Source organism: Porites lutea, chromosome 5 (assembly GCF_958299795.1).
Source record: "Porites lutea chromosome 5, jaPorLute2.1, whole genome shotgun sequence".
NCBI lineage: Eukaryota > Metazoa > Cnidaria > Anthozoa > Scleractinia > Poritidae > Porites > Porites lutea.
This window is the reverse complement of record NC_133205.1, coordinates 5,416,826-5,440,009: the sequence shown is the minus strand read 5'-3', so window position 1 is coordinate 5,440,009 and position 23,184 is coordinate 5,416,826. Positions and strand designations below refer to the sequence as shown.

At 40.0% G+C, this 23,184-nt stretch overlaps 4 protein-coding genes across 4 annotated transcripts; 2 read left to right on the top strand and 2 right to left on the bottom strand.

Moving 5' to 3' along the window:
- Positions 1-756: 756 nt before the first annotated feature.
- LOC140936947 (shieldin complex subunit 2-like) lies at positions 757-7,432 on the bottom strand. Its single transcript, XM_073386455.1, has 3 exons — positions 7,321-7,432; positions 3,473-4,675; positions 757-1,684 (listed from the first exon to the last, which is right to left on the bottom strand). The coding sequence occupies exons 1-3, from the start codon at positions 7,418-7,420 to the stop codon at positions 858-860; spliced, it is 2,130 nt and encodes a 709-aa protein (XP_073242556.1). The 5' UTR covers positions 7,421-7,432; the 3' UTR covers positions 757-857.
- A 98-nt stretch (positions 7,433-7,530) lies between these two features.
- On the top strand, positions 7,531-11,942 carry LOC140937642 (uncharacterized protein C9orf85 homolog). Its single transcript, XM_073387198.1, has 4 exons — positions 7,531-7,786; positions 9,954-10,067; positions 10,417-10,499; positions 11,301-11,942. The coding sequence occupies exons 1-4, from the start codon at positions 7,581-7,583 to the stop codon at positions 11,489-11,491; spliced, it is 594 nt and encodes a 197-aa protein (XP_073243299.1). The 5' UTR covers positions 7,531-7,580; the 3' UTR covers positions 11,492-11,942.
- A 137-nt stretch (positions 11,943-12,079) lies between these two features.
- LOC140937640 (lysosomal acid glucosylceramidase-like) lies at positions 12,080-23,030 on the bottom strand. The gene is made up of 6 exons (XM_073387196.1): positions 22,642-23,030; positions 21,247-21,715; positions 20,444-20,701; positions 19,677-19,797; positions 15,160-15,294; positions 12,080-12,531 (listed from the first exon to the last, which is right to left on the bottom strand). The coding sequence occupies exons 1-6, from the start codon at positions 22,985-22,987 to the stop codon at positions 12,283-12,285; spliced, it is 1,578 nt and encodes a 525-aa protein (XP_073243297.1). The 5' UTR covers positions 22,988-23,030; the 3' UTR covers positions 12,080-12,282.
- Positions 17,069-18,019, top strand: LOC140937641 (alpha-1B adrenergic receptor-like). The gene has a single exon (XM_073387197.1). It carries the CDS (start codon positions 17,124-17,126, stop codon positions 17,988-17,990), a length of 867 nt encoding a protein of 288 aa, XP_073243298.1. The 5' UTR covers positions 17,069-17,123; the 3' UTR covers positions 17,991-18,019.
- Positions 23,031-23,184: the final 154 nt, after the last annotated feature.

Below are 23,184 nucleotides of genomic sequence, written 5' to 3'. Positions count from 1 at the left end.
GTTCTCCATTTAGTTCACGGTAAATGGTCCGTGCTTTGTAAAAAGAGATCGACCGCTTGTACCATAATGAACGTAAGTCTGAGAGTTATATTAAGGTCCCGATTTCCACCACCCCCTTATCGGTTGACCTTCTGGTTCAATAGGGAGATGATGATTGGTTGAGGCACTGTCTATCAGTGAGACGTGTCGCTACTTGTTACGCAAAGACACGTGACCAATCTGATCCTGTTGTATCGAGGTTCTATAGGTGCTCCGATTTTTCACTCACTCGTTTCAGCGACTTTTTTCTGCAAGGAAATACCATATGGCGCCGGCTTTACTTTTTGTGGGATTCAATTTTGCTGAGCCAAATTTTTTTCCTTTGTGATTGGTCCAGTCTGTTTTCGCTTTTAACTGTAACTTTAGTTTTTGTTCTTTTTAGATCTTGCATGCAAAATTCAAGCGTTTGAGTCAAAACACTGCCAACATTCTAAATAACTAGATGAGTCTCCATTTATGTATCTTGATCTTGTGAAGACGAAATCGCTTTCTACGCCACAATAAAATTAAATTTGGTTCTTTATGCATTCAAAACTATACACTTTCCCGACCAGTTTTCTTGGTCGCGACGTTACCTCTGGTTTGCGACAATATTGCTCTCACATTTGTGCTCTCACGATAAAAAAAGGCATATTCTGATTTTGGTTTCTTTCGTCGCCACGAATCCAATGAATCTGAGAATTAAACGTTGCATACTCCCAAAGAAAAACGACGACGGGCGAGCAGTGCGGCAACAAACCGCCCGAGTTGGTAGCTTCTGGACAAAATAATATTTTCAAGACTGAATGAATTGATGTGAGTATTTATTTTCCAAATCCTTATCGCATTAACTCAATTTGCTGAAGAGTGTAAGTTCTATCCTCAATGAAGCTATTTTCATCTACAGTCAGGTGACAGGCAACCGTAACCTTGCATTTGAGGTTCTTAACAAGAGCTTTAATGAAAGTAACAAAACTATCGACAAAACTCTTGTCATCTGATAACCCTTTCACAGCTGTTTGGATTAATGTTTTGGCGGGAAAGTCATGAAAAAGGTGCGAAATGACGCTACCGAATGCTTCCACTTGTAAGGACGTACGGGAGTCGCCAAGGACTAAGGTCAGCGGCTTGTAGTAACAGCTTGTAGTGTACTGGTAACTGGGATTTGCCACAACACAATGTGAACATTGACAGTAAACACCGTTTTTATCTTGCACAAGGGCCCGAGAACACGAGCCGCAACCGATGAACACTAATTTGTCAATCGCCTTCTTCAGTTTCTCTGTCGAGGGCACAGTTTCGTCTACAACGACGACTTCATCCTCACAGTGAAACTGCAACGAAATTATTTCCGCTTCCAGTTCCGCTAAGCCAGCATATTTGGATTCCAGGAGATCGTGTACGTTCGCAAATGTTTTTGTTGGCTTGGCAGTTTCATCAAAACGTAACATAAAAGAGGAGGCGTTCTTCTCGTCCACCGGAAGTTTCATCTTTGTTGATCTCGGGTTCGAGTGCAGTGAGACGCACCCAGCATCCGTGTTGTACTTGGCCGTGAGGTACTGGAACTCCCAGACTCTCCCAATCCCCTCTCTTAGTTGGTTCATCCAAGCCACTTGTCTGCCCCATAGAAATAGTTGTATCTTTTCGCGCGGTCGCTCTTCTAAGACTTTGCATTAAAAAAAGAGAGAAACAATCATCATTTATCACAATACGGTCATAAGAAACTTGAAAGGCGGGGTATAAAAAGTGTCTGATAAAAGGGTCAAAACGGAGGGAGTGTTTGCACAATTTATCAACATACCAGTGGCAGATCCAGACCTTCAGATAAGGGGGCGGGGGGGGGGGTGGTCAGCCAGACCCTGAGAAAAGGGGGTGGGGGCAGTCTCCAGTTTGGTCTAAAACTAAGGGGGGGAGGGGCGGGCCCCTCCCCTGGATCTACCACTGCATATGCCATTTGCACATTTCCCATAATGCACCTCATTTGCCCCCCCCCCCCCCCCACCCCCCAAATTCTGCATAACCTTTTTTCATTTCTCCTGGGTATTACAGCCATCCCATGTGAAATTGAAAACAATCCTTATGTAATTTTTTTTTTTTTGGGGGGGGGGAAGGGGCAAATAAGGTGCATTATGGGAGATGTGTAAGTGGCGTATTTAGCAACCTTTAAGCTCAGTCTTTACTTAGCTATCCCAATCATCTCAAAATGTGTTAAGACAATCAAGAAGATCAGTAGGGAAACACCTCTGATGCAATACAGGAATATTCAAATGACTGGGGTGATTATAATAGCCTGATTCTCAGATGTCTGAGGTCGTTCACGGTCTCTTCCCTTCCCTCAAGAGGGTGGGAAGTGAAGGGACCACGAACAATCTTGGATGTCTCCACATCACATAATTGCCTGGATTGTCATAATCGCCTCCCGCCCCTAAAAAGGTGAAGTAAGATGGTGTCCAGTTCTTAGCTTAATTCCCCAGGGGCTTTCTTGCTCTCCTTTCACGCTGTGCTTTCTGTGAGTCACAGTAATACCCTCCCTTTTACTCTCATGTCTCTCTCAGTTCTGTCCACTTTCTTTGTTCCTTCCTTGTCCCCTTTCCCCTCTAGTTGGTGTCTCTGTGTGGGTAGTACCACAGGGGTCAGAGGAGTTTCGTGTGAATAAATGTCTCACCTTAAAAAATGTATATCCATGTCGCTTAGCACGATTAATTAGCCCAATGGGATCTTTATGAATCTACTGTAAACGATTTCTTTGCTTCTTATCTGACCCAGATTGACTTTGTTGTTCGCGATAACCGCAAGCCAAATACTCGCTGGCGCACAGCAAGTTGCCAGAAGAGTGACCGAGGCACGAAGTGTCAAGTAAAACAAAACAACCTTTCCGTGTTATATACTGTAAGCCGATATTTCAAGCCCTCAGTCTCTTAATTGGTGAGAGTGTGTAACGAAACTGTAACACAATAAAAAATAACCCATTTTTTCAGAGGTTTTTGACGGGTTTGATGTTCTAATGACAAACACATCTCCTCTGGACTCTGTGGTAGTACATGTAGTTCAAAATACTGTAATGCAGTATCCACTGGATCAATCAATCTCCAGTGGACAAGTGCTAGGAAAACCAAAATGTACCATCCAGTGGATAGTGGATTATCCATACAATTGTATTATCCACCATTTGAACAACTGAAGCAAGTTTGATAGGTTACTGGGGGTTCATAATGAGAAACCAGTTTGCACAGCAACTGCCCAAGCACCTATCCCTCTGGAATAGGCCACAGTTGTTCAAATGTTGGATAGCACTGTCCAACAGATAAATCACTATCCTGTGGATAAGTATTAGAGAAACTACTGCACTATCCACTGGATAGAGATTTATCCGGTGTATAGTGCCATCCAGCCTTTGAACAACTGGGTCCCTACATAAACTTAAACATGAGCTAAAATGTTAGAAGAAACTTACCTGCTATAATTTTGGTCAGCTGTTGACCACCAAAATGATAGGTACTTGACGAAGGGGAGGAGTCATGAATACTTAGCAGTTTAGCTCTGAAGTGAACCAAGGTGTTGTCTAGCATCTGAGCAATTTCAGTGAATTCAACTTTCCTCTTTAGAGTAGAAGCTCCAAAGAAGTAAGGGTGCTCTGTTCTAACCCATTTGACAAGGGCATTAAATCTCTCTCGTGAAACTAACTTTAGGCAAATGTTGGATAGAAGTCTTCTCGGTCGATGAAGATTATAGAAACCGGAGTTAAAAGTTGTCTGCCCAACAAATTCATTGCGCCATTTTCCAATCTTAATTGAAGTAGCAACAGCAAAATCCCCTGGCATTATCTTTTCAGTCCACCTGGAGGCTTCTCTCCACAGTGTAAGTTTAAAACATGGCTTTGATTCATCAGCAACTAGAACTGAAGACACAGCTACAAATGTTCCAGCACTGGCGCCTGATTTTATTTGCACTTCGCGGGTGTCATTCACTTGGATAACAACAAACAGAATGTTAACCAGAGTATTTTCTACATTACAGTCTTTGAATGCTGTTAATGTGTTACAAACTTTTGGTACAGCAATATTTCCAAGTTCCCGAGCATGGTTAACACTTTGTTTGACACTACAGCTCACTTCTGCAGTAGTCTCCATTGTGGTATCTTCTTTGTGAATTGGAGTACATGTCTCACTTGATGAAGAAGAAGGGAATTTTTCTTGGGTGTAAACATCCTCCATTGTCAACTGATGTGTATCAGTATCACAATCAAAACCACCAAGAGCATCAAACTTCCTTTTGATCGCTTTTTTATCCTCATCACTAGACATGCTTGAGCTTCGTGCACCATTTTCAATGAGAAGTCTTTGACTTGCACATCTTATATCTTCAAACTCTCTCTGCAGATTTCCAGCATCAACATTCTCACTGTGAGCTACATGACACCCTGTTTCAAACCCAAATGAAGATGACTCAGTTGGCTGTGAAGTGTGTTCAGTGTTTTTAAATTCACTTTCCAGGTATAAACAGACAGACTCCTGAACTGCCAATGGTTCATATTCAAGCCTTAGGTCACTCTCTTCAGTGAGTTCATCATCTTTGTTGTTGGAAAATTGCTGCTCACACCGCACAAATGCATTCCCACTTTGTTTCAAAGTTGTTTTACTCCAACAGATCTTGCTACCTACATTTCAGATGAAAATACATTCATATCAGAGGGGATTTCAGACATGAGAAGATATAGTTTGCAGCCACAGTGATACAGGGAGGCAAAAAAGAGGGTAGGATTCATTGCGGGCAAAGTTACAATGTTTTCAGCCCATGAACATCTTATAACATGTCCACATGGTGTGTTAAGGGTGGGGAGGGGCCGGGGGAAGTTCCAAAAATACCAAAATTTCTACAAATCTTATATCTTATCCTAAAATGCTGCACCAAGAATAACAAAAAACTGCATTACTGGAAAAACTTTGGGAGGAACATTTGACCACGACAATGGGCTAATGTAATAGGAATTTGAACAGGCCTGTTTTTGAAATAACCCAGTTCCAGACTGTCAAAAATGATCTACACTTGACTGTGATTAATCTTTAGGGTTTCCAGGAGACCCAGTTACAACAAGAAGGGGAGATTTTGTCTATGCTTTTCCAGAGTCAGAGAGGCAAAAACAAAACAAAGACCTAGACCTACTGAGCACTGGTATACATGTATGACAGTACAATAAACATAGACTTTAGGTATTTCTGCAGGTAGAATCATCACAAAAGAAACAAAGGAGCCAAACAAGAGTTCTCCTGGTGGCTTTATTGTTTGGTTGTACTGTTTCTTTTGTTGTACATAATCTGTGCCTTGGTACCTACAGAGGGAACCCAGACCTTCCAACTCTCACGGTTTGGGCAGTCAACTCACAACCTCACTACAGACGTTGTCACGGTTTTCGATGCCATCTTGACGAGTAGGCAAATGCGTGAGAAATTACAGTGTTTGTATGAGAATCTAATGTTGAATAATTTCCATAAAACGGCTGTTCTGAACAAAATATCAATAATTATTACGGGGGGTGACAACTCTAACAAAGGCTGTTTGGGCAGTCCTATGAATAACTTTATGTCCTCGCGGAAATTTCGTCGACCCTCCCGAATTTTTCGGTCGCATTCCCCATAAATGTTTAACTTCCCAAAATTGCTTTAACAATTAAAATTAAAATTTTGATAAGAGATTTTTTGCAGCTTCTTGTTAATTATGTAACTTGTTAATTATCTAACCTTAGTTATTTTTTCGTTTAGAGGGTATCATGTTAACACAGAAAGACTGTCAAACTTTTTAAGTATATAAAATTGTGTTTTTTTGCTTTTTAATCACGGATGAATCAGGCAAACAGTGAAGGGGCCAACAGCTAGGGGGGTCTGGGGGCATGCTCCCCCAGAAAATTTTGAAATCTTGGTGCTCTGAAACACCATTTCTAGTGTTCTGAGAGGACAAATTCTGTCCAAAATGTTCTCTAAATCAATTGTCCTTTTTATGCTTATTTTTATTGGCGTGACTTCGCGTAGAAGTAGTCAATTTTATTTTATACAAGTTGTGCGGTTTTTGAAATTGCTCTGGGTATCACTTTCATCTAAGTATACTCTGTGTGGTGTCATTGTATGAGTGTCATAAGAATTCAGTTGAAAATTTCAGAACAACTGGAGATTGGACGCGGGATTGCACGCGGTCAATTGCACTCAAACTTCATGCTATTTTAGTTGGAAACGTTGCTGATTGGTCTTTTCATATCACGGGGAGTTCAGCCGTTTTCAAGTGTCAAAATACATAGAATACAGCGCATACACTGGGTGCATATCACTGTATATATATTGTTTGATAACATGTAATATCAAATCTTTGCTCAATGTCCCGAAAATTTTCCCAGGTTTCCCGATTCCCGGCAAAATCTCCAGATTCCCGGAATAAATTTGTTTTTCTCCCGAAACAGCCCTTATTAGAGCTGTCACCCCCCGTAATTATTGTAAACTAAAGCTTCAAAGCAAAGGATTGTGGTAAAAGAATTTGGGGGCGTACCCGTACTTAATTTTCTCCAGAGGCTTGCTTTAGATTTTCCATATATTTGTCTGTAATTTTCCCGGGACTTTAATTAGAGACAAATGTGTAGAAAATTTTGAAAAGTTGTTCTTGGTCTTCTAGCGCATGTAACGCCCTCAAATTTTTTCAGGAGAATCCTTAAGAGTGAAGCTTTAGTTTACAAATCTTTTTTTTTTTCAGAACAGCCGTTCTACAGAAATTATTCGACATTACATTCTCATGCAATCACTGTAATTTCTCACGCGTTTGCCTACTCATCAAGATGGCGTTGAAAACCGGGACAAGGTCTATTTAGCCTCAAAATTCCACAGTGAATCAGAAAATATTACTGAGTCCAATTCCATCCTAATTCCCTTAAATCATAGGTTTGCTAAGGTCTGTCGGAAAGCCTTATGGCATCCTTATTTGGCTACTCATTGTCCTATCGACGTAAAGAATATCATGACAAAAATAATCTGCTTTTCTGGTTTTATTTGACACATATTTTGGAAATCTTCACGTTTGAGGTCTCCAGGTTTTTGGGGCATTTGTTTCAAACACTCCAGATTTGTATGGTTTAGTTGGAAGGTCCGTACACCTCATTCCAAATTTGTCGCAATTGTTATTCTTTTGTCTTTACGATAAAAGCCCTCGATAACTCAGTTCAAAGTAAAATTCTCCCTCCGACGACCAGAGGACGTTCGGGCCATCGATAAGAAGCCATTTTTACGAGGACTGAATTTTTTCCCGTTCCAATTAAAAACTCACCTTTACGTGTGAGGTTTGGAGCTTTTTCTTCACATTCAAAGCATAAAATTGGTGCAGTAAAAATGAGAACTTTTGGATGTGATGCCTCCTCCTCCGCCATTTTGAATTTGGTCAGCAGTCATGACGCAAAGTTTAGGCGCAAAGAGCCCTTTGGCATGATTTTTAGAAAGGGTACCGCTGACAGAAGGGAAGCTCAAGGGACAGTTTTTGGGTAAAAGGTCTGCTGAAGCCTTTAATACCAGGTCAAAAAAATAAAAGAAATGAGTACAAGAAGGGGAAATAACTCAAAGAAAGGACAGAAATATCAAAATACAAAAGCATTCAAGAATGATCTTTATGACACGAGCAAGGGAACAAAGCAGATTAACGGTTTGATTGTCGGTGGTGTTTGCGCAAAATGCAGAGAGATCATTGAGTGGAGGAAAAAATTCAAGAAGTACAAACCTCTTACCGCTCCTAAAAAGTGGTAGGTATGCTTAAATGCATAAGTAGTGGCCTTATAGTCTGCCACTGATTTCATTGGTAACTTACCAGTAAAATCAATGACACTTTCTATTATTAATTGCAGACTACTAGTCTGCTCCACAGACGGAACTAAACTTCTGGATAAGTCCAGCTGCGAAACAACACCGAAATCTTTGTTCTGGGTCCCCACCTGGCTACCAGGATTTGAGTACGTTTCATGAATGGCCTGTTCAGAAAAGCCTTTGTTAATATGCCAATCAGGTTGAAGGGAAATTCAAAAGGCATTTTTAGTAATTTGTTTAATGCTGTTGGGACATTGGTGCTGCTTTGCAGAGGTTTAGATTACCTCTGTAATGCAGGCTACTAAAGTGAAAGCAGGTTGTTTTCAGTTAGTTGAGTCTGGCTTGGACTTGGAGAGAGCGAAATGGGTAGAAGGGGAACTAGAGATAGGTAGCCATCTTCTCAGTTTTCCTCGATCAGCTGGTTGTTGTTTGCTTCTGTCTATCCTGTGGTACTGCTCGCAGTCTACAATGCGGCATAGCCAGGGGCGGATCCAGGATTTTTTTAGGAGGGGGTGCACTCGTCTCTTGCTCTACTTCAACACCAATAAACCACATAGTTTTTTTTTTGGCAGAATACCAGTTGTATTAGAAAACCACAGGTCATCTCAGGTGGGGGTGCGCACCCCCTGCACCCTCCCCCTAGATTCGCCCCTGATAGCCCATGTACTGTTATTTTGGTTTTCAATTTCCTGGAAAGTTTCTTAGATATTATTGTCCTGGTTGGGGAGAAGTGGGGTGGGGGGCAGTGGTGGGGTAGGTATACTTCCATAAATTTCCTAGACAGCGCAGGTGTGCTACTGGTTGTCCACTAACTGTTCTGGACAAGAAAAGGAGGGTGAGGGTGGAAAGCAACCAAGGAAAATGATGACCCTCTCAAAATCACTTGAAAAAAGCTTGATATAGCTACTTGTATTTCAGCTAGATCTGTGTAAGGAACATCAAGATCTGCAATTGTCAACGGGGCCTTCATTTTCTAAATCTGCAATCAGGTAGAGACATTCACTCCACATGTTGTCTGCCACCCCCTAATTAAGGCATCTGTCAGCATTTGTGTTATCACATCAGATTTTACTGAAAATTCAAGTTTCAAAATTTCGGTTTGCAACCAAGGCGGCTAAAAAGTACAGGAATTGATTTTGTGGCAACAAATCTTTCATGGTCTTTCATCAGTTTGAAAAATCGTCAGTAATTATTGTTTTACACAATTTCATGCAGTTGAACTCAGTCGGAAATCAAAGACAATGCTCTTTAAGGTAAATTCTGCCTGGTCCTAGCAAGAAAGCATCAAAGAAGAAATATTGGATATCCTTAACTGGTGACAAATAACAACTCGTCCTCATCAGCTGTCAAGGTTTTTTCCTCTGTCTTGATTCACTGAAAAAGCATTATTTATTCTTTTTACAACGTAGCTTAATAACCTTAAGCAATCATCTCGAGCTGTCATGAAAACGTGAAGGTGACAAAGCCAGAAGAAGTCAATTATGTTGCTTGTAACCAATCGGTTGCAGTGCTCTGAAGGATCTTTTCTTTTTCAACCTATCAGACGAAAGTCCAGATTCTGAACTACAGGCAGACAACAAATAAAGTAAATGTATCAGGTTAATTTTCCCCTTGTCTCCTAAACAAAAAGGAAGAAGAACCGCCAGCTCGCAGGTTATCATTTCCTGCAAAACCTAACCTTAAGTTCAATGCAGGTACATCTAAACCAAACCAGAATCAACAAACAAGATTTGCAATTATCAAGGAATTTGATGAAGGTCTTTATTTCCTACAAAATGCCACCTGCAGTACAGACCAGAGCTAAAAATAATTTGCTAACAGCAGGGATCTCAACCTGAGCTTTGTACACGTACCATGCCTTTTTTTCCTGGATGTGTTACAAAAAAAACTTGTATTTGTAAATAATCAGATTTTGTCTGCATTCATTACTAATGTTTCTACTCCAGCTGTTCTGTCCCACTTGTCCTTAAAAAGGCCTTGAGATTAGCTAAGATTTTCACCATGCTTGCCGTGACTGTTGAATGTACAGTACAAGCTCTCAGGTAACTAGGAGGAAAGGGATGCATATGAATGGTTACATTATAAATTAATGTTATTCATTTACAGTGTGAGATGTGAACAGAAGACAATAAAGCATGCATACCACACTGTTTGTTCAAGATGCGCACAACAGGAAAAGGTGTGCGAAAAATGTGGAAAGCGTCAGGAAATAGTGGCAAAGTAAGAAACATTTAAGAATTTTTATAATTTACAAGCACTGTGATAAAAATCCACCCATAAGACCCTCCTGATTAAAACAGAGAAGTGAAATGAAGACGTCACAAAAACTAAATTTGTGACTTTATGGGATTGGTTACACTGTAGCGTAGGCCTAGATCATGAAAAATTTATCCAGGTTACTATCTTAGGCAGAACTTTTGCATGTTGCTATAGATTATTTTGTAGTATTGAACACAAATAAAATTGGATTTTACTTTTGTGATTTTCTTTTTCATACCATAAGGAGTGAAGGGCAAAAGGGAGATAGTAGCAAAATCAGCTCACTGAGTGTATATGTATTTGTTTGTAGATCTGAACCCAGTTCAGCAGAAAAAGCACATGAAGAGAGTATGTTACAGCAAGAAATAAAAGCAATGACAGAAAGGGAAAGAAGTGAGTCTGATATTATTTTTATGTGTACATGTAGTACCTCGTTGCTCCATTTCCCTTCTGGTGAACTACAATAGGAAGGTTATCTGCTGAAAACGATTCTGCTGAGTTGATTGTCTAGGGTTCTTTGAAACAAATTATTGTCTCCCTGTGACAAGATTTCATTGATTGTGTTCGTGATCCACAGCTGATACAACTGGTTTGGTTCATGGAACGACAGTGCCGCAAAACACATGAAAGAACATTGTCTTCCCCTCAAAAAAGTTCGCTACCTTCTCAAAATACTTAACCTTACAAGTGACATGACAAGCAAATGAGTAACTTACCAGCTGAATTGTAGAAAATATTAAATTGTCCCTCGCACTCGCGTCCAACTTACGACTTCAACCTCATACATAGCACTCATGAATGTCCAACCAAGATGTCGCAGATTCAAGAGTGCTAAGAAACTCTATAACAATAAGTTTAACGTCATTTTCTTTTAAAGCGTGTTCAGAGAGAATCATAGACTTTCACTTTCTAAGCACTCACAAAATTCTCAGACAAAATTTTGGCGGCAATTTTGCTTCGCTGCATTGGGTGCTAGGTAGCCGGGACTGGGAACTGCTAAGAAACAGTGAAACAAACTTCCAAACAAATAGAGTTCTCAGATGCTTTCAAGACAAAAATAGGTAGCCACCCTGTGCGGGCAGTAAAGATTTCTTCATACAGATGAATTTAAAGTTAGATACCAATTTCCAAATCAGGGTTTTGAATTTTAAAAAAAGTGTATGCTAAAACAAGGATCCCATTTTTTCTTCACAGGAACATTCTTTAGGCATCTTGAAAAAGGAAATGGGGTGGATGCCATGGAGAACTCCACTTCTAAAAATGCTGAACCACACAACGGTTTAAGTACCAAATCAAATTCCTTTTCAAGTGATGATGATGATGATGATGATGATGATGATGATGAACTATCAGGCTCTGAAAAATTGCTGGACAATGATACATAATCACTGCAAACTTTTTCTTAATTAAAATGATTTTCAGAGTAATTAGTATTTATTATTTCCCCTAACAGTAATGCATACAGGATTATTCTTCTATAGCAGATTGTGACCTAAATGCTTCTACTTTTGCAAGCACCTTATCATGTAAAAAAAAATAAACTTTTGAAAAGCTACCTAAAAAGTAGCCAAATGTGTCCTGGACACTGTCAGAACTGTCAATTCCCTAAACATTTAATTAATGGTACAGTGTACATAGGATTGTGAAAGCCAGAATCTAATACAAATTAATAATTTTAATATTTATCATTTTTCCTCACTGTTATGAAAATTGTCAAAAATATTATTAAATACTTGTATCATGGGACTTCACTACCAAAATGTCTTCAAATCTCTTGCCATGTTTCTTACCATGTGTAAAAAAATTCTTTTTTTAAAATAAATCCTCTGTATCTAACCAAGTGTAAGTTTTATCTTGACAGACATCACTGTAGAAATATTCCTAGGACTCCAAAGCTATCTTCATTAACATTTCATGACTTTTATTCAGATATTGTCTTTTGAATTTAAATCATAACTAAAAACTGGTTGAACCAGTATGTTTTACCAGATTTAAGTTTGAGTGGATGACGCTGGTATTGTCTCTCTGATAATTCCTAAGTCTCTGTTGTGATTCTCCGATGCAATTTCAACAAAATAGATCCAATTTGTCATGAATTCTTTGCAGATATTGTCTTTCCTCTTTAGATCATAACTCAAAAAACTTAACTCTATCTCCTCTGTAGAACTGGTACATTTTACCAGATGTAAGTTTGAATAGAGGATGCTGGTACTGTCTCTCTGATAACCCCTAGGTCTTCATCATGAATCTCCAATGCAATTTCTTGGTCACTAGTGTTTAGCACCACGACAACTGTGGAAGCATAAGGGCTTGGTGTTGTAAAGCCTATGAACTGTAGTGATGACTGGTCATTTGCAGTTACTTTGATTCTCTTTGAGCCTGCAGGTACAAACTTGCTAAAGTGACCAAGGTGATAGAACATGGGCTGCAAATAAAATAAAAATAAATAAATACATTGTTATCCTTCTGATAAGACCCCCCCCCCCCCCCCCCACCTTCCATCCCCCAACTGTCAACATTTGAAAAGTTATTGCTGAGTTATTGCCTCATTTGAAACCGAGGAGGGCTGGGTATGAGTGCATTTGTTTTGGAATGAACAACACAAGACCTACATAATCAGAAAGAGCACAGGTTAGGAAAAATCTCAAGTTTGGTGTCTATCAGGGCAATATTGAACAAAATACAGCCATTTAAGAACTTGAAACTTTATACAAGATACATGTATAAGGATTGCCAGACACACTATCTGGAAGTTTATATATTTCCTAGTTAATTTTGGAGTTTTTTGAAAGGCTGTATCTATTTCAATATAGGCCCGTTAAACACCATGATCAATGTGGTTTATCCCATAATAAATGGACTAATACCCAGCCACTCTTGGTTTGAAATTAGGCAAATTGTACAAAAAAAAAACACTAAAGTATGTCGTGTAAATAGCGGTAATTCTTTGCAGACAAATGTTACCGTATTCAATGATTTTTACACAGGTTGTTTAAACTTAAAGGCTGGGTGTACGTTAAGTAACTGAGTTTGTTTTTGAAAAAAATGAAATGAATTACCAAGGGTCGCCCCCCCCCCTGCCCATTTTAGCCCCTGCCTACTCTAACTCTAAAATAAGCCATCCCCACTCCCCCCACTCCCACTCCCCCCACCCCCTCGCCACTGCCTAGGGGTTTAATACTTACCTTATTAGTAAATAATACTTGTTTAGACATGGTAAAAACACCAGTTACAAAATTTAAGTTAAGAAAGATAACTGATTTACATGTTTGCCGTGTGGGATTGCTTGAGTCCTACAGTCATCAGTGAACTAAAGCTACCGTATTAAAATCGGGCAACAAAAACGTGCAACTTGTTTTGCAACATTTCTGCAAAACGAGTTGAGAGGGGCCGTAAGGGGGTTTCTCGTGAAACGTGATTGCCTGTTTTTATTCTGCGTGATCCGTGATCATGATAAATTAAAATCCGTGAACTGTGAATGATATGCTTGTCGTGACACGTGAAACCATAAATTTATTTTTCGTAAACCGTGAAACCATAACTTAATTTTTCGTAAACCGTGAAACTTGTCTAGAAATCAGCAATTTTTTTACGTGAAAATCAACTTGCCGTGTAAAAGAGTCTGTATAAAAGACTCTTTTGGATGCGGCGCACATTGCGTGTTTGATACGTGACAGACGCGACAGAAGATAGAAAAGCAATTAACAGGCAATTTGAGACTTGACAGAAGCCGACTCACGGGGCTAGATAACAAGAAAAGACAACGACATCATTGACCATCATTCTTTGTCGCGTGTGTATGTAAGATCACGCAATCAGTATGGTCAAGCTCACGCTTGAAGTCAGTGGCATTAGTATCAAAGTTATGGAGAGCGACAAAAGTTTTAAAACCATATGCGAAATTGAAGGTGTCGTTTACTTCATCGATCCCAAATCCCCTGGATCGCTTGGTTTCCTCGGAGGGAAGGAACGAGTCACAATCCCACTGACCGAAGAACATTACTCTTTAGAATGGCCCATCAGGCCGGAGCTTATCCCGGTTTCTATAGCATGAAGCGACTGGAAGTATTTCTACTCCCCCCTGGATGGGATGCTAGTCCATCGCAGTGTTACCCCCCAACATTTCGCTGGTACCCATTTATACACCTGGGTAGAGAGAGGCACTGTGAGAGTAAAGTGTCTTGCCTAAGAACACAACGCGGCGCCCCGGCCGAGGCTCGAACCCGGACCGCCCGACCCGGAGCCCAGCGCACTAACCATTAGGCCACCGTGGCTCCCACCAAAATAACTGAAACGTTACCCAATTTCAGTTCCTTGCCCGGAGAACTTGAACCTGTGAAATGGAAACACCCCAAACAATAACTTCCGAATGAAACATTAGCAGTGATCCGTGGGCCTTATAGAGTAAAAACACTCAATGTGGAGGCTTATTTGTGAAAGACGCTCTCGTCAATCATGTTATTTCCCGTGAACCGTGAAACTCAAAAATTAATTGCCGTGATTCGTGATTTACTATTTTTAATAGCCGTGAACTGTGCGCAGGACCCCCCCTTACGGCCCCTCAGTTGAATAAAAATGTTGGGCGTGCCCTTTTACCTCCTACGAATTAAACCTGCCTTGCAGCAAATCTGGTTGTTACAAGTTGTGTGAATACTGACTTCTGATTGGATACAATTATGCGTGCTGTAAAACTTGTCTACCGCGAGCCTGGAAAACAAGTTTTTGCCTTACTGCAAAACAAGTTTGTCTTGGGCCGGTAAAACGCGCCACAATGTGTAGAGATCTTGTTCAAAACGTAGATCTACTCTCTACATTTTGCAAAAACTTAATTTTTGCAAGACAGGCTTGATTCGTAGTTAGTAAAACGCGTAACATTGGTTTTCAATTCGTTTTGCAGCAATGTTGCAAAGCAAGTTGCACGTTTTTGTAGCTCGTTTTAGCTCGTTTTACGGTACCTTGAGTGTGTTGACTGCGCTTGCCTAGCTTTTAGATGAGACGAGATAAATTGCGAACAAACTGTTCTTTCTTGAGCACAAAAATGTCTTTACTTTACCTGTTTGTAGAATAATCCATTCTCAGCGTCAACTATAATTGGCGAATCAACAAAGTTCTTGACCCAATTTGGTCCTCCCTCCATGTTCAGTGCTAGGTTCCAGTCCACCCACCCGGTAGACCAGTTTGACAAGTCCTGGGTCCAAAAAAATAAACGGTATCAACAACGTTATCGATCTTGCCTCTCGCCTATAATCCTGAAAGAGTCATTACTTAAGCAAATATAGTAATCAGTACAGTAAGTCTCGACTTGCACACCCCCGATAACACTACACAGTGATGTTATTACACATTGTAATCATTGCCTGTCTACTCATTGGCTAGGAGCCTACAGTTAATTTTGTTAATCAGCGCAACCTACAGATTAGTTTGTTATGTGCTAGTTATATCTGACTAATCTGTAGGCTGCGAGTTAGACTAAATGCAGCGCATGATTTCCAAGAGCAAGGTCAAATTGTCTTCCGGAAGACAGTGTTTGTCATTACTTTCTTCAAAACAAAGCATAATAAAACAATTATTATCGGAGGATGAGGTTTTTGTGATATCCGGAATAATCAAGGTTGTAGGCCGATTTTTCCGGATATCACAAAAACCTCATTCAATAATTATTTAATACCCTGCGTCCCAGTTATAGTAGAAAGTATTAACCGGAAGCACGTAGTTCTGGTATAAAGGTAAAAAACTAAATTTCATTTTTTAAAACTTAAGAATTAAATAGAAATGTGTAAGTTCTGCAAAAGAGGTTTCAGACCTTGAATGGTAACATCATAGAATTTCGTGCATAGAAGCAAAAGTTAGAGTGGCCGATCATCTCCCCAAAACTCAACGAATTAAGTTATAAGCCTAAATATTTATCGGGTGTTTTTCAGTTGCTCGAGATGAAAACACTACCACCGCGATCACTGATTACTCATTTCCAAAAGCTCTTACCATACACACAATAAATTACCTGCTTCTGTCTAAAACACCAATCAATCAAGTTCAATTAACTTGGTTAGAGATTACAAGATTACGACTTTTCATGATTCTTTTTCAAGTCTTCACCCCCCTCCCCCCCCCCCCAAAAAAAAAAAACGAACAAAACATTCTAGACGGACAAATATTTTTGTGATAATTGCTTTTCGCGCGTGTCAGAACCTGACTGAAATTCTACTGTTTGAACGTTTGTTAAGGGTCAAACTGAGAAATGGGATATGCACAAGGCAACTCAGTAATAAAAAACGCACAATTTACGGGGAATGACACATGCAACAAAGAATGGAAAGGAAAGCAATTCGGTTTCAAGCAAAAAGCTGCACTTCCGTTTGTGAGCAAAAAAGGAGATGTTTTAGACACATAATGAGTTTTGATTTTCGCCTTAAGAGGTCAATCATAAATCTTAGTATTACAGGTCGACATGTGTCCTTTATAGCAAATATAACTGGTGGGTTTTACAGAAACAGCAAACAAGTTTATGCATTTGCATACAGCTGCGACAGTGGAAGCTATAAATACACTTTAATATACACCTCCTGGTGCAAATTGAATTTTCCTTGTTGAAATTCCCAGCTCATCCTTTTACAGGTTGACAATCCTATTGAAGCTTTACGTTCACAATTCATGAAAATATCTCGCTTTCATATCTGGACTGTACAACGTTATAACGTGAGAGTGTTGTCCATGCAGTGCTAAATGAAACCCATCTTTGAGCGCGGACGAGGAAAGAAACGTTGAGTGACTTATTTTACAAAGTAGAAGGAAGGACAAGTTGAAAAACTCTTAATTACACAGGGAGTATATCATACCCAACAAGTGCTCTCAAGTTTTGTATGCACGTGGCTCACTGTGCAAAGACATCGTTGACAGAATCAAGACAGTTTTTGATTTTGTGAGAAAAGTTGTTTTGCCTTTAATTTCCTTCTCAACGGACGTGGAGGTCTCTTTTTTGATCAAAAGAAATTTAAGCCAACTCGAATATTGGAAGGGATGGGAACCGAAGCACTTCCTTACATCGTCAACGCGGCGTGTAATATTCCATTTTCGATGCTGGCTATCGCTGGAAATTTGTTGATTCTAGCATCCTTTATCAGGAGTCCGTCTATGATCACGCCCTCGAATGTCTTCTTAATTAGTCTGTCCTTATCCGATTTCTGCGTCGGACTATTCGTTCAACCATTGTACATTTCTTGGAGATTTCAAGACTACAAAATATTAAGCGCAAACCGTGGCACTCTCGTATCGTCGGTGATCGCCGTGTCAGCTGTTCTGTGTTCATTTTCTCTATTGACCGTCACTTTTCTTAGCATAGACAGGTTCCTCGCCTTGCGTCTTCATCTGCGGTACAGCCAAGTTATCACGGTCCGGCGCGTATCTTGGTTTCTAGTTGTTCTCTTCGTGGCTTCGATCCTAATTTGTTCCGCGACAGTGTGGTTTCCTTCATATGATGAATTTGCCGCAGCCATCATTGCTCTTGCCAGTTTCATTGTAAATGCAGCAATGTACTGGAAGATTTACCGCGTAGTTCAACGGCACAAGCGACAAATATGGACACAACAACAACAACATAAACAGGCTTCGACACCCAATGCAGGACTTCTCAACATTTTGCGATTAAGAAAGTTATCTCTTACGTTGTTCTACGTGTATTTTATTTTACTTCTTTGTTATCTACCGTACATAGCGTTAGCTCTCGTCTTTCCCTTCTTAAAAAGGAGATATTCCCTCTCGTTTGCATTCGAGATTTCTTGGACGTTTGTGTACATAAACTCTTCTTTAAATCCTTTGCTTTATTCATGGCGACTCAGAGAAATTCGAAAAGCAATGAAAAATACTTTGCTTACAGTTTTAAAATAACCGCATCTATTGACGTATAGGACAAACAGTTGAAAATTTAGTCTTTCTTCTCACAAAAACATTAGTGTTTAAAATTAGTAAGTAACATTAGTGTTACTTAGCACCCTTTCCTCGTATCATGAGTTATGGGTCACCTGTGGATGGTGAAATGACGTAAACATGCATAATGGACTACTAGTTGAAGGGTCACTAAGCATTGAATTTAACAATAGAATACAGTAAACCATGTATTAAGCGAACATCTTCGACGAAGGTGTTCTCCTTATCAGGCGGTAACCGGTAAAATTTACCGCTTGAAGCAACACTTCTTACAGCCTGCAACTGCTTGAAGTATCACTAAAATTAAATAAATTGTTTAAAAAAATACGCAAGTTGTGATCCAATGCAAGCCGATTCTCACAAGAAAAGGATGTAAATACGGAAAACAAAAAGTACACACAGCTCTTCTCTCTGATTACTTTATTTAAATGCTGACTGGTACCTTTCGGAGTCCTGCAGGTTAACAATTTTTTCGTGGGTTTCTGTCCCAGTTCCCAGTACTCTTTGACTTTCTCTACCTGCAGGAAAAGTTCGCAACTTCCACGACTTGTGTTACTAAATTGACCCTAGTGGCAAAGGCAGCCTTCATTCGTCTTTGTTTTAAGGTGTTGAAAATACTTTTCGGTCAGTTGGTTGACAGGATGCTGGAAAATAAAAGCCTTCATGAACGCGAAGACCCCCCCCCCCCCCCCCCCCCCCAGCAAGAGAATGCGCCTCGGGCCTTACCGGTCAAGACTGGTCCCTTACCTACTGAGCTAAAATTTAAAGAGTACACTGAGTCTGAGTTCGTTGATGTTCGCTTAATAGAGGTAACCTCTAAAGTGCAGGCTTGTTTTTTAGGAAATATGGGAAGAAACGTTGAAATAATTCTTCTACTCAATAGAAGATGTCCGTTTAATATGGGATCCGCTTACTAAAAAAAAACCTATGCCAGGCTTTCAGATAGTAGAAACGTCGCGTTTAAAAGGTCAGGGGGAAATAGGACACAGGTGACCTAGGAAAGAGCGCGGCCCCCAAAACGTAAAAAATTTTAGATTTTAAGAGGAGGATGACTACGAGTACAAGATTTTCTAAATACCTCGGTAGTGTGCCCGCGTGAGCCATCGTCATTTTGGCGGGAAAAAGTAATTCTACTACGAGTTTAGCGAGAATGTCGTAGCATGAAAACAAGTTATCAAGTGTTAGAGGTTTTATGATTTTGCGATCGGGATAGGGTTTTAAATCCTTCAATAAAAATAACAACGCTAACTATTCTAGTAAAAAAAAAATTCCAACGACACTTTCCGAAGTGTCTATTTTTTTAAAAGACGCGAAAAACCTTTCAGTCAAATCTTGTACTCACGGACGTTCAGTACTATTTTAATGGAGCAAGGGGTCCGCTTAATACAGGGTAGGGTACCCGCTAATCCCGCTTAATATAGGATCGACTTGATGCACTTCAGGAGGATTCACAAGATTCAGATTGAGCTGGCATTCTTCTCGGACTCACAAGCAAAATAGAATCAGGGATTTGATTCCCTTCACAATGTGGCACAACATCATGCTCTGGGTCAGTCTTTTTCCTATATTGTGAATTTAAGTGGGACCCTGAAAACACGGTATCGCCGGCAGCGAAAGAACGAATTTAATATTAAATTGATAATGTACCTCAATGATGCTGTGGCTATACTTGTTTCCTCGTGACCAGTCTCCTAGGCTAACAATCGGGGTTTTGGACGTCAATGGATCGTTACAAGCTTCGGTGGAAAGAATAAAGTGATCTGGAAATCTGTGCGAGATACAAAACAACAGAATAAATCACATAATGTACCGTGTTACACGTCTATCCCCGAACTGATCACAAAATTCAAAACTTTTTCCACTCGCTCGAAGTCTAAAACACCGTGCCAAGGTTGCATTAGCCTTTTCCATCCTTTTCCAGGCGTTCAGATAGTAGAGTGCGCCGCGAATTTAGAGAGCAGGAAAAGAACCAGGGGAGAGAGAGATAGAGGAGGAAAGGCCTTTGGGATTAGTTTTAAAAAGGTAATTCTGCCCACTTTGTCAGGTGCACCTTTTTTTATTATTAGTAATCTGAGTGAGTCGTTAGGTTTCGGTCATAAAAGTTAATAATCAAGCATTATAAGCTTTCTCATTGCAGGGGCACTCAACGATTGTTTTTTGTAAAATATCTGTTCGGAGAAGCAAAAAATGCCTAAAATTTTCTATAGCTTGGGGAAGGCTAAAAATTTCTAGATGACAGTTCCATTAATGTACAGTTTTCGTAACATTCACCTTTGTTGGATGAGATTGACTATATATATATAGCCAACTTGTATCCAACAAGGGCGCATGAAATACTGAATGTAAGTGTTATTGTGTACTTTTCTAAATTAGTTGATCAAACTAACATGCTTGCATTAAAATTTAATCCTTACTTATTATGAGTGTCAGTAAGAACTGTTGCAGGTTCGAATTTATCCATATACCAGTGAACACCAATCCCAGAAACAAACTTAGCAGCCACTGGATCGCTGAGGATGGTTTCCGCCCAAGATGACAAAAATATCCGCTGGTCATCCAGCATGATAATTTTAACATCACCATGACCTCTGGCCGCTAGAGTTGGTCCTAAGTCTTCCTTGATGAAATCTCTCTCCATCTTAGCTGTGTATCCCATGCACTGGAACTTAAAACTGGAACAGAGTACAAAATTGGTTAGCCTGGTTATTGAGTACATGTGCTGCATCAAACACAAACGCAAGTGTTTTATCAAACATCTAAACTGTAACAGTTATAAAATTGCATGTCAACTACCTCTGCCGCTTATAAGCCCCCCCCCCCACCCTCCCACCTATAGGCCCCAATTTTTTCCCACCTGCGTGCACTCTCATTGGTTACTTTGAGGTCACATGACATCTAACAATAAAACTGTTACGCACCAGAATCTCTGAGCAGGCAACATCGCTCTGACGTCAGAGGGTAACAGGGCGTTGTTACCCACAAATGTTGAACGACCACAGTTACAGCAATTAAGGTTTAATGAATTTCCAGCTTCAAAATTTCCAGGTATACAACAAATCACCTCGAATCTCAAAATTTTGCCCCGCTCCGTCTCAGAAAACATTGAGATTTTTGGGAAACAAAATTAACTGATTCCCTTGAACCAGTCATTATTTGTTTAATATAAGTCTACCATCTCAGAGGTCTATAAAATTCTGCAAAAAGCATTGAGACTTACAAAGGAATAAATCCATCTGATGGTTCATTTTGCACAGTAACAGCCTGGACGTCTACTCCTTTCTCCTTGTATGCCTCCAGAAACTTTGCAAAATACAGGGCCCAAGCTTTATGATACTTGTCCCCTGCTTTGCCTTTTAACTGACCAAACCCTGTCATCTTGTCATTTGTTTTCATCCACGCAGGTGCTGACCATGGACTACCAAACATGAAAATGTTTCTCTTACTTTTCATTCTTGCATACAATATCAATGGTATCTTAAGGTTCAAGTCTTCCTGAGCCAGACTAAAGTTTGCCATTGCGAGGTCACCTTCATGGTCGTTATAAGAGTATGGTCTTGTGGAAAAGTCACAACTTGCCATGGGGATGCGTCCAATGGTGTACTCAATACCCATGTCAGAGAAATATGAATCTAGCAGTTTCTCCTTTAGGGAGTCACTGATGTTGTGTATATTGATTGAAGCAGCATCTTTCATTAAAGAGAATGTCAAATACAGTATAAATCAACATGAAAATGAAACAATACTATTTTATAAAATACTGCTATTTTCACAAACTGATATCGATGACGAGGGCATTCACATTAAAGATTTTGATTGCATCGTATCCTAAGGACAAAGAAATTAATAACTCTAGAGCAGAAAAAGCAGGGTGCAAATAGCAGGAAGGTGTGACAGAAGATGGTCACCTGAGAGGGCCGACCCTAAATAAAGGTTACAGATTTATGTATTTATCACGTTACTTGGAAAGACTATTAAACAAAAAGCTCCCACAAACATTATCAAAAAATAATACGCAATCCCACTTCAATGTAGGCAATTCAGCAGCTGACATCATTCATTTATGGTTGGCATGTGATTAGGATAAGTCCAGATTAATCATACTCGAAGAAAGTCATCAAGGGCATAAACCTCTCAGGGAGGAAATTGATCAAAACTATGATTTCATTGACCTGATCAGCACCACTGAGGTGGCAGAAAAAGGATGAAGTAATGGTATTTAGCTAGATGTGATGGCTTTGCTTCCCCAAGGATCGATTTTTGGGGGTATTAATAGCCTGCTAATATAGCCATCTTTGCTCTCCTCCGCTAAGGATGTTTTGGCTGTGTTCACAGGAAGAATGGTGTAGTGGCGTGCACGTGATGTATGCTGGCCGCATAGTTGCAGACTTCCATACGTGAGAAAATTTGTTTGTTTTTTTTTTTGGCCTCTCACGATCTTACAAAGTACACAGTTCCTCCCCTCCCCCGCCCCCCGCCCCTGAGTTTCTTCCCGGCCACTTTGGCAGCGGTTATTAAAAAATGATATATAGCTCTTCAAGTCGACAACAGTGCTACTCTAAATACGCTGAGGATTTCTATAGCTTCACTTTAATGTAAACCAACCATTACTGACCTGTAAAGGCTCCCCCAAAGCCAAGAATGCTTTGAAAAGTAACGCTTTTATTCACGGCTAACTTGATGACCGTCTCAGTTGATTTCACGCCTAATGTCTTGCTAAACCTTCCCGTAGTTAAATTGAAACGATCTCCAGCTTTAGAACTCGTGTACACAGCATACTCCTGAGCAGATAATGGCTCGCCCGAGGTGAACGAATCGCAGAACTGATCGGAACAAACGCAGACAGTTCCCCCGTGTCCAAAATCTTTACTGTTGCACTTAGAATACCTGGGCGGGGAAATAGCAATCGAATAACCGAGCAAGTAACCCAAAATTACATACAACATCGAACGGGGCGACATTGTGGAATGGGAATCCAGAAAAAATCACGGGATTCTCATACCGGTATTTTTCGACAGGGTTTATCTCTATCGTCCCCAGTCTCTCGTCGACCATGTCACACTTGCTGTCACGTTCTTGCTTAAAATAGAAAATTTAAAAAAATACAGTTTGAAGTTCAGACGCAAAAAAATAAGTTTTTAAAGACTCCTGTTTCTCT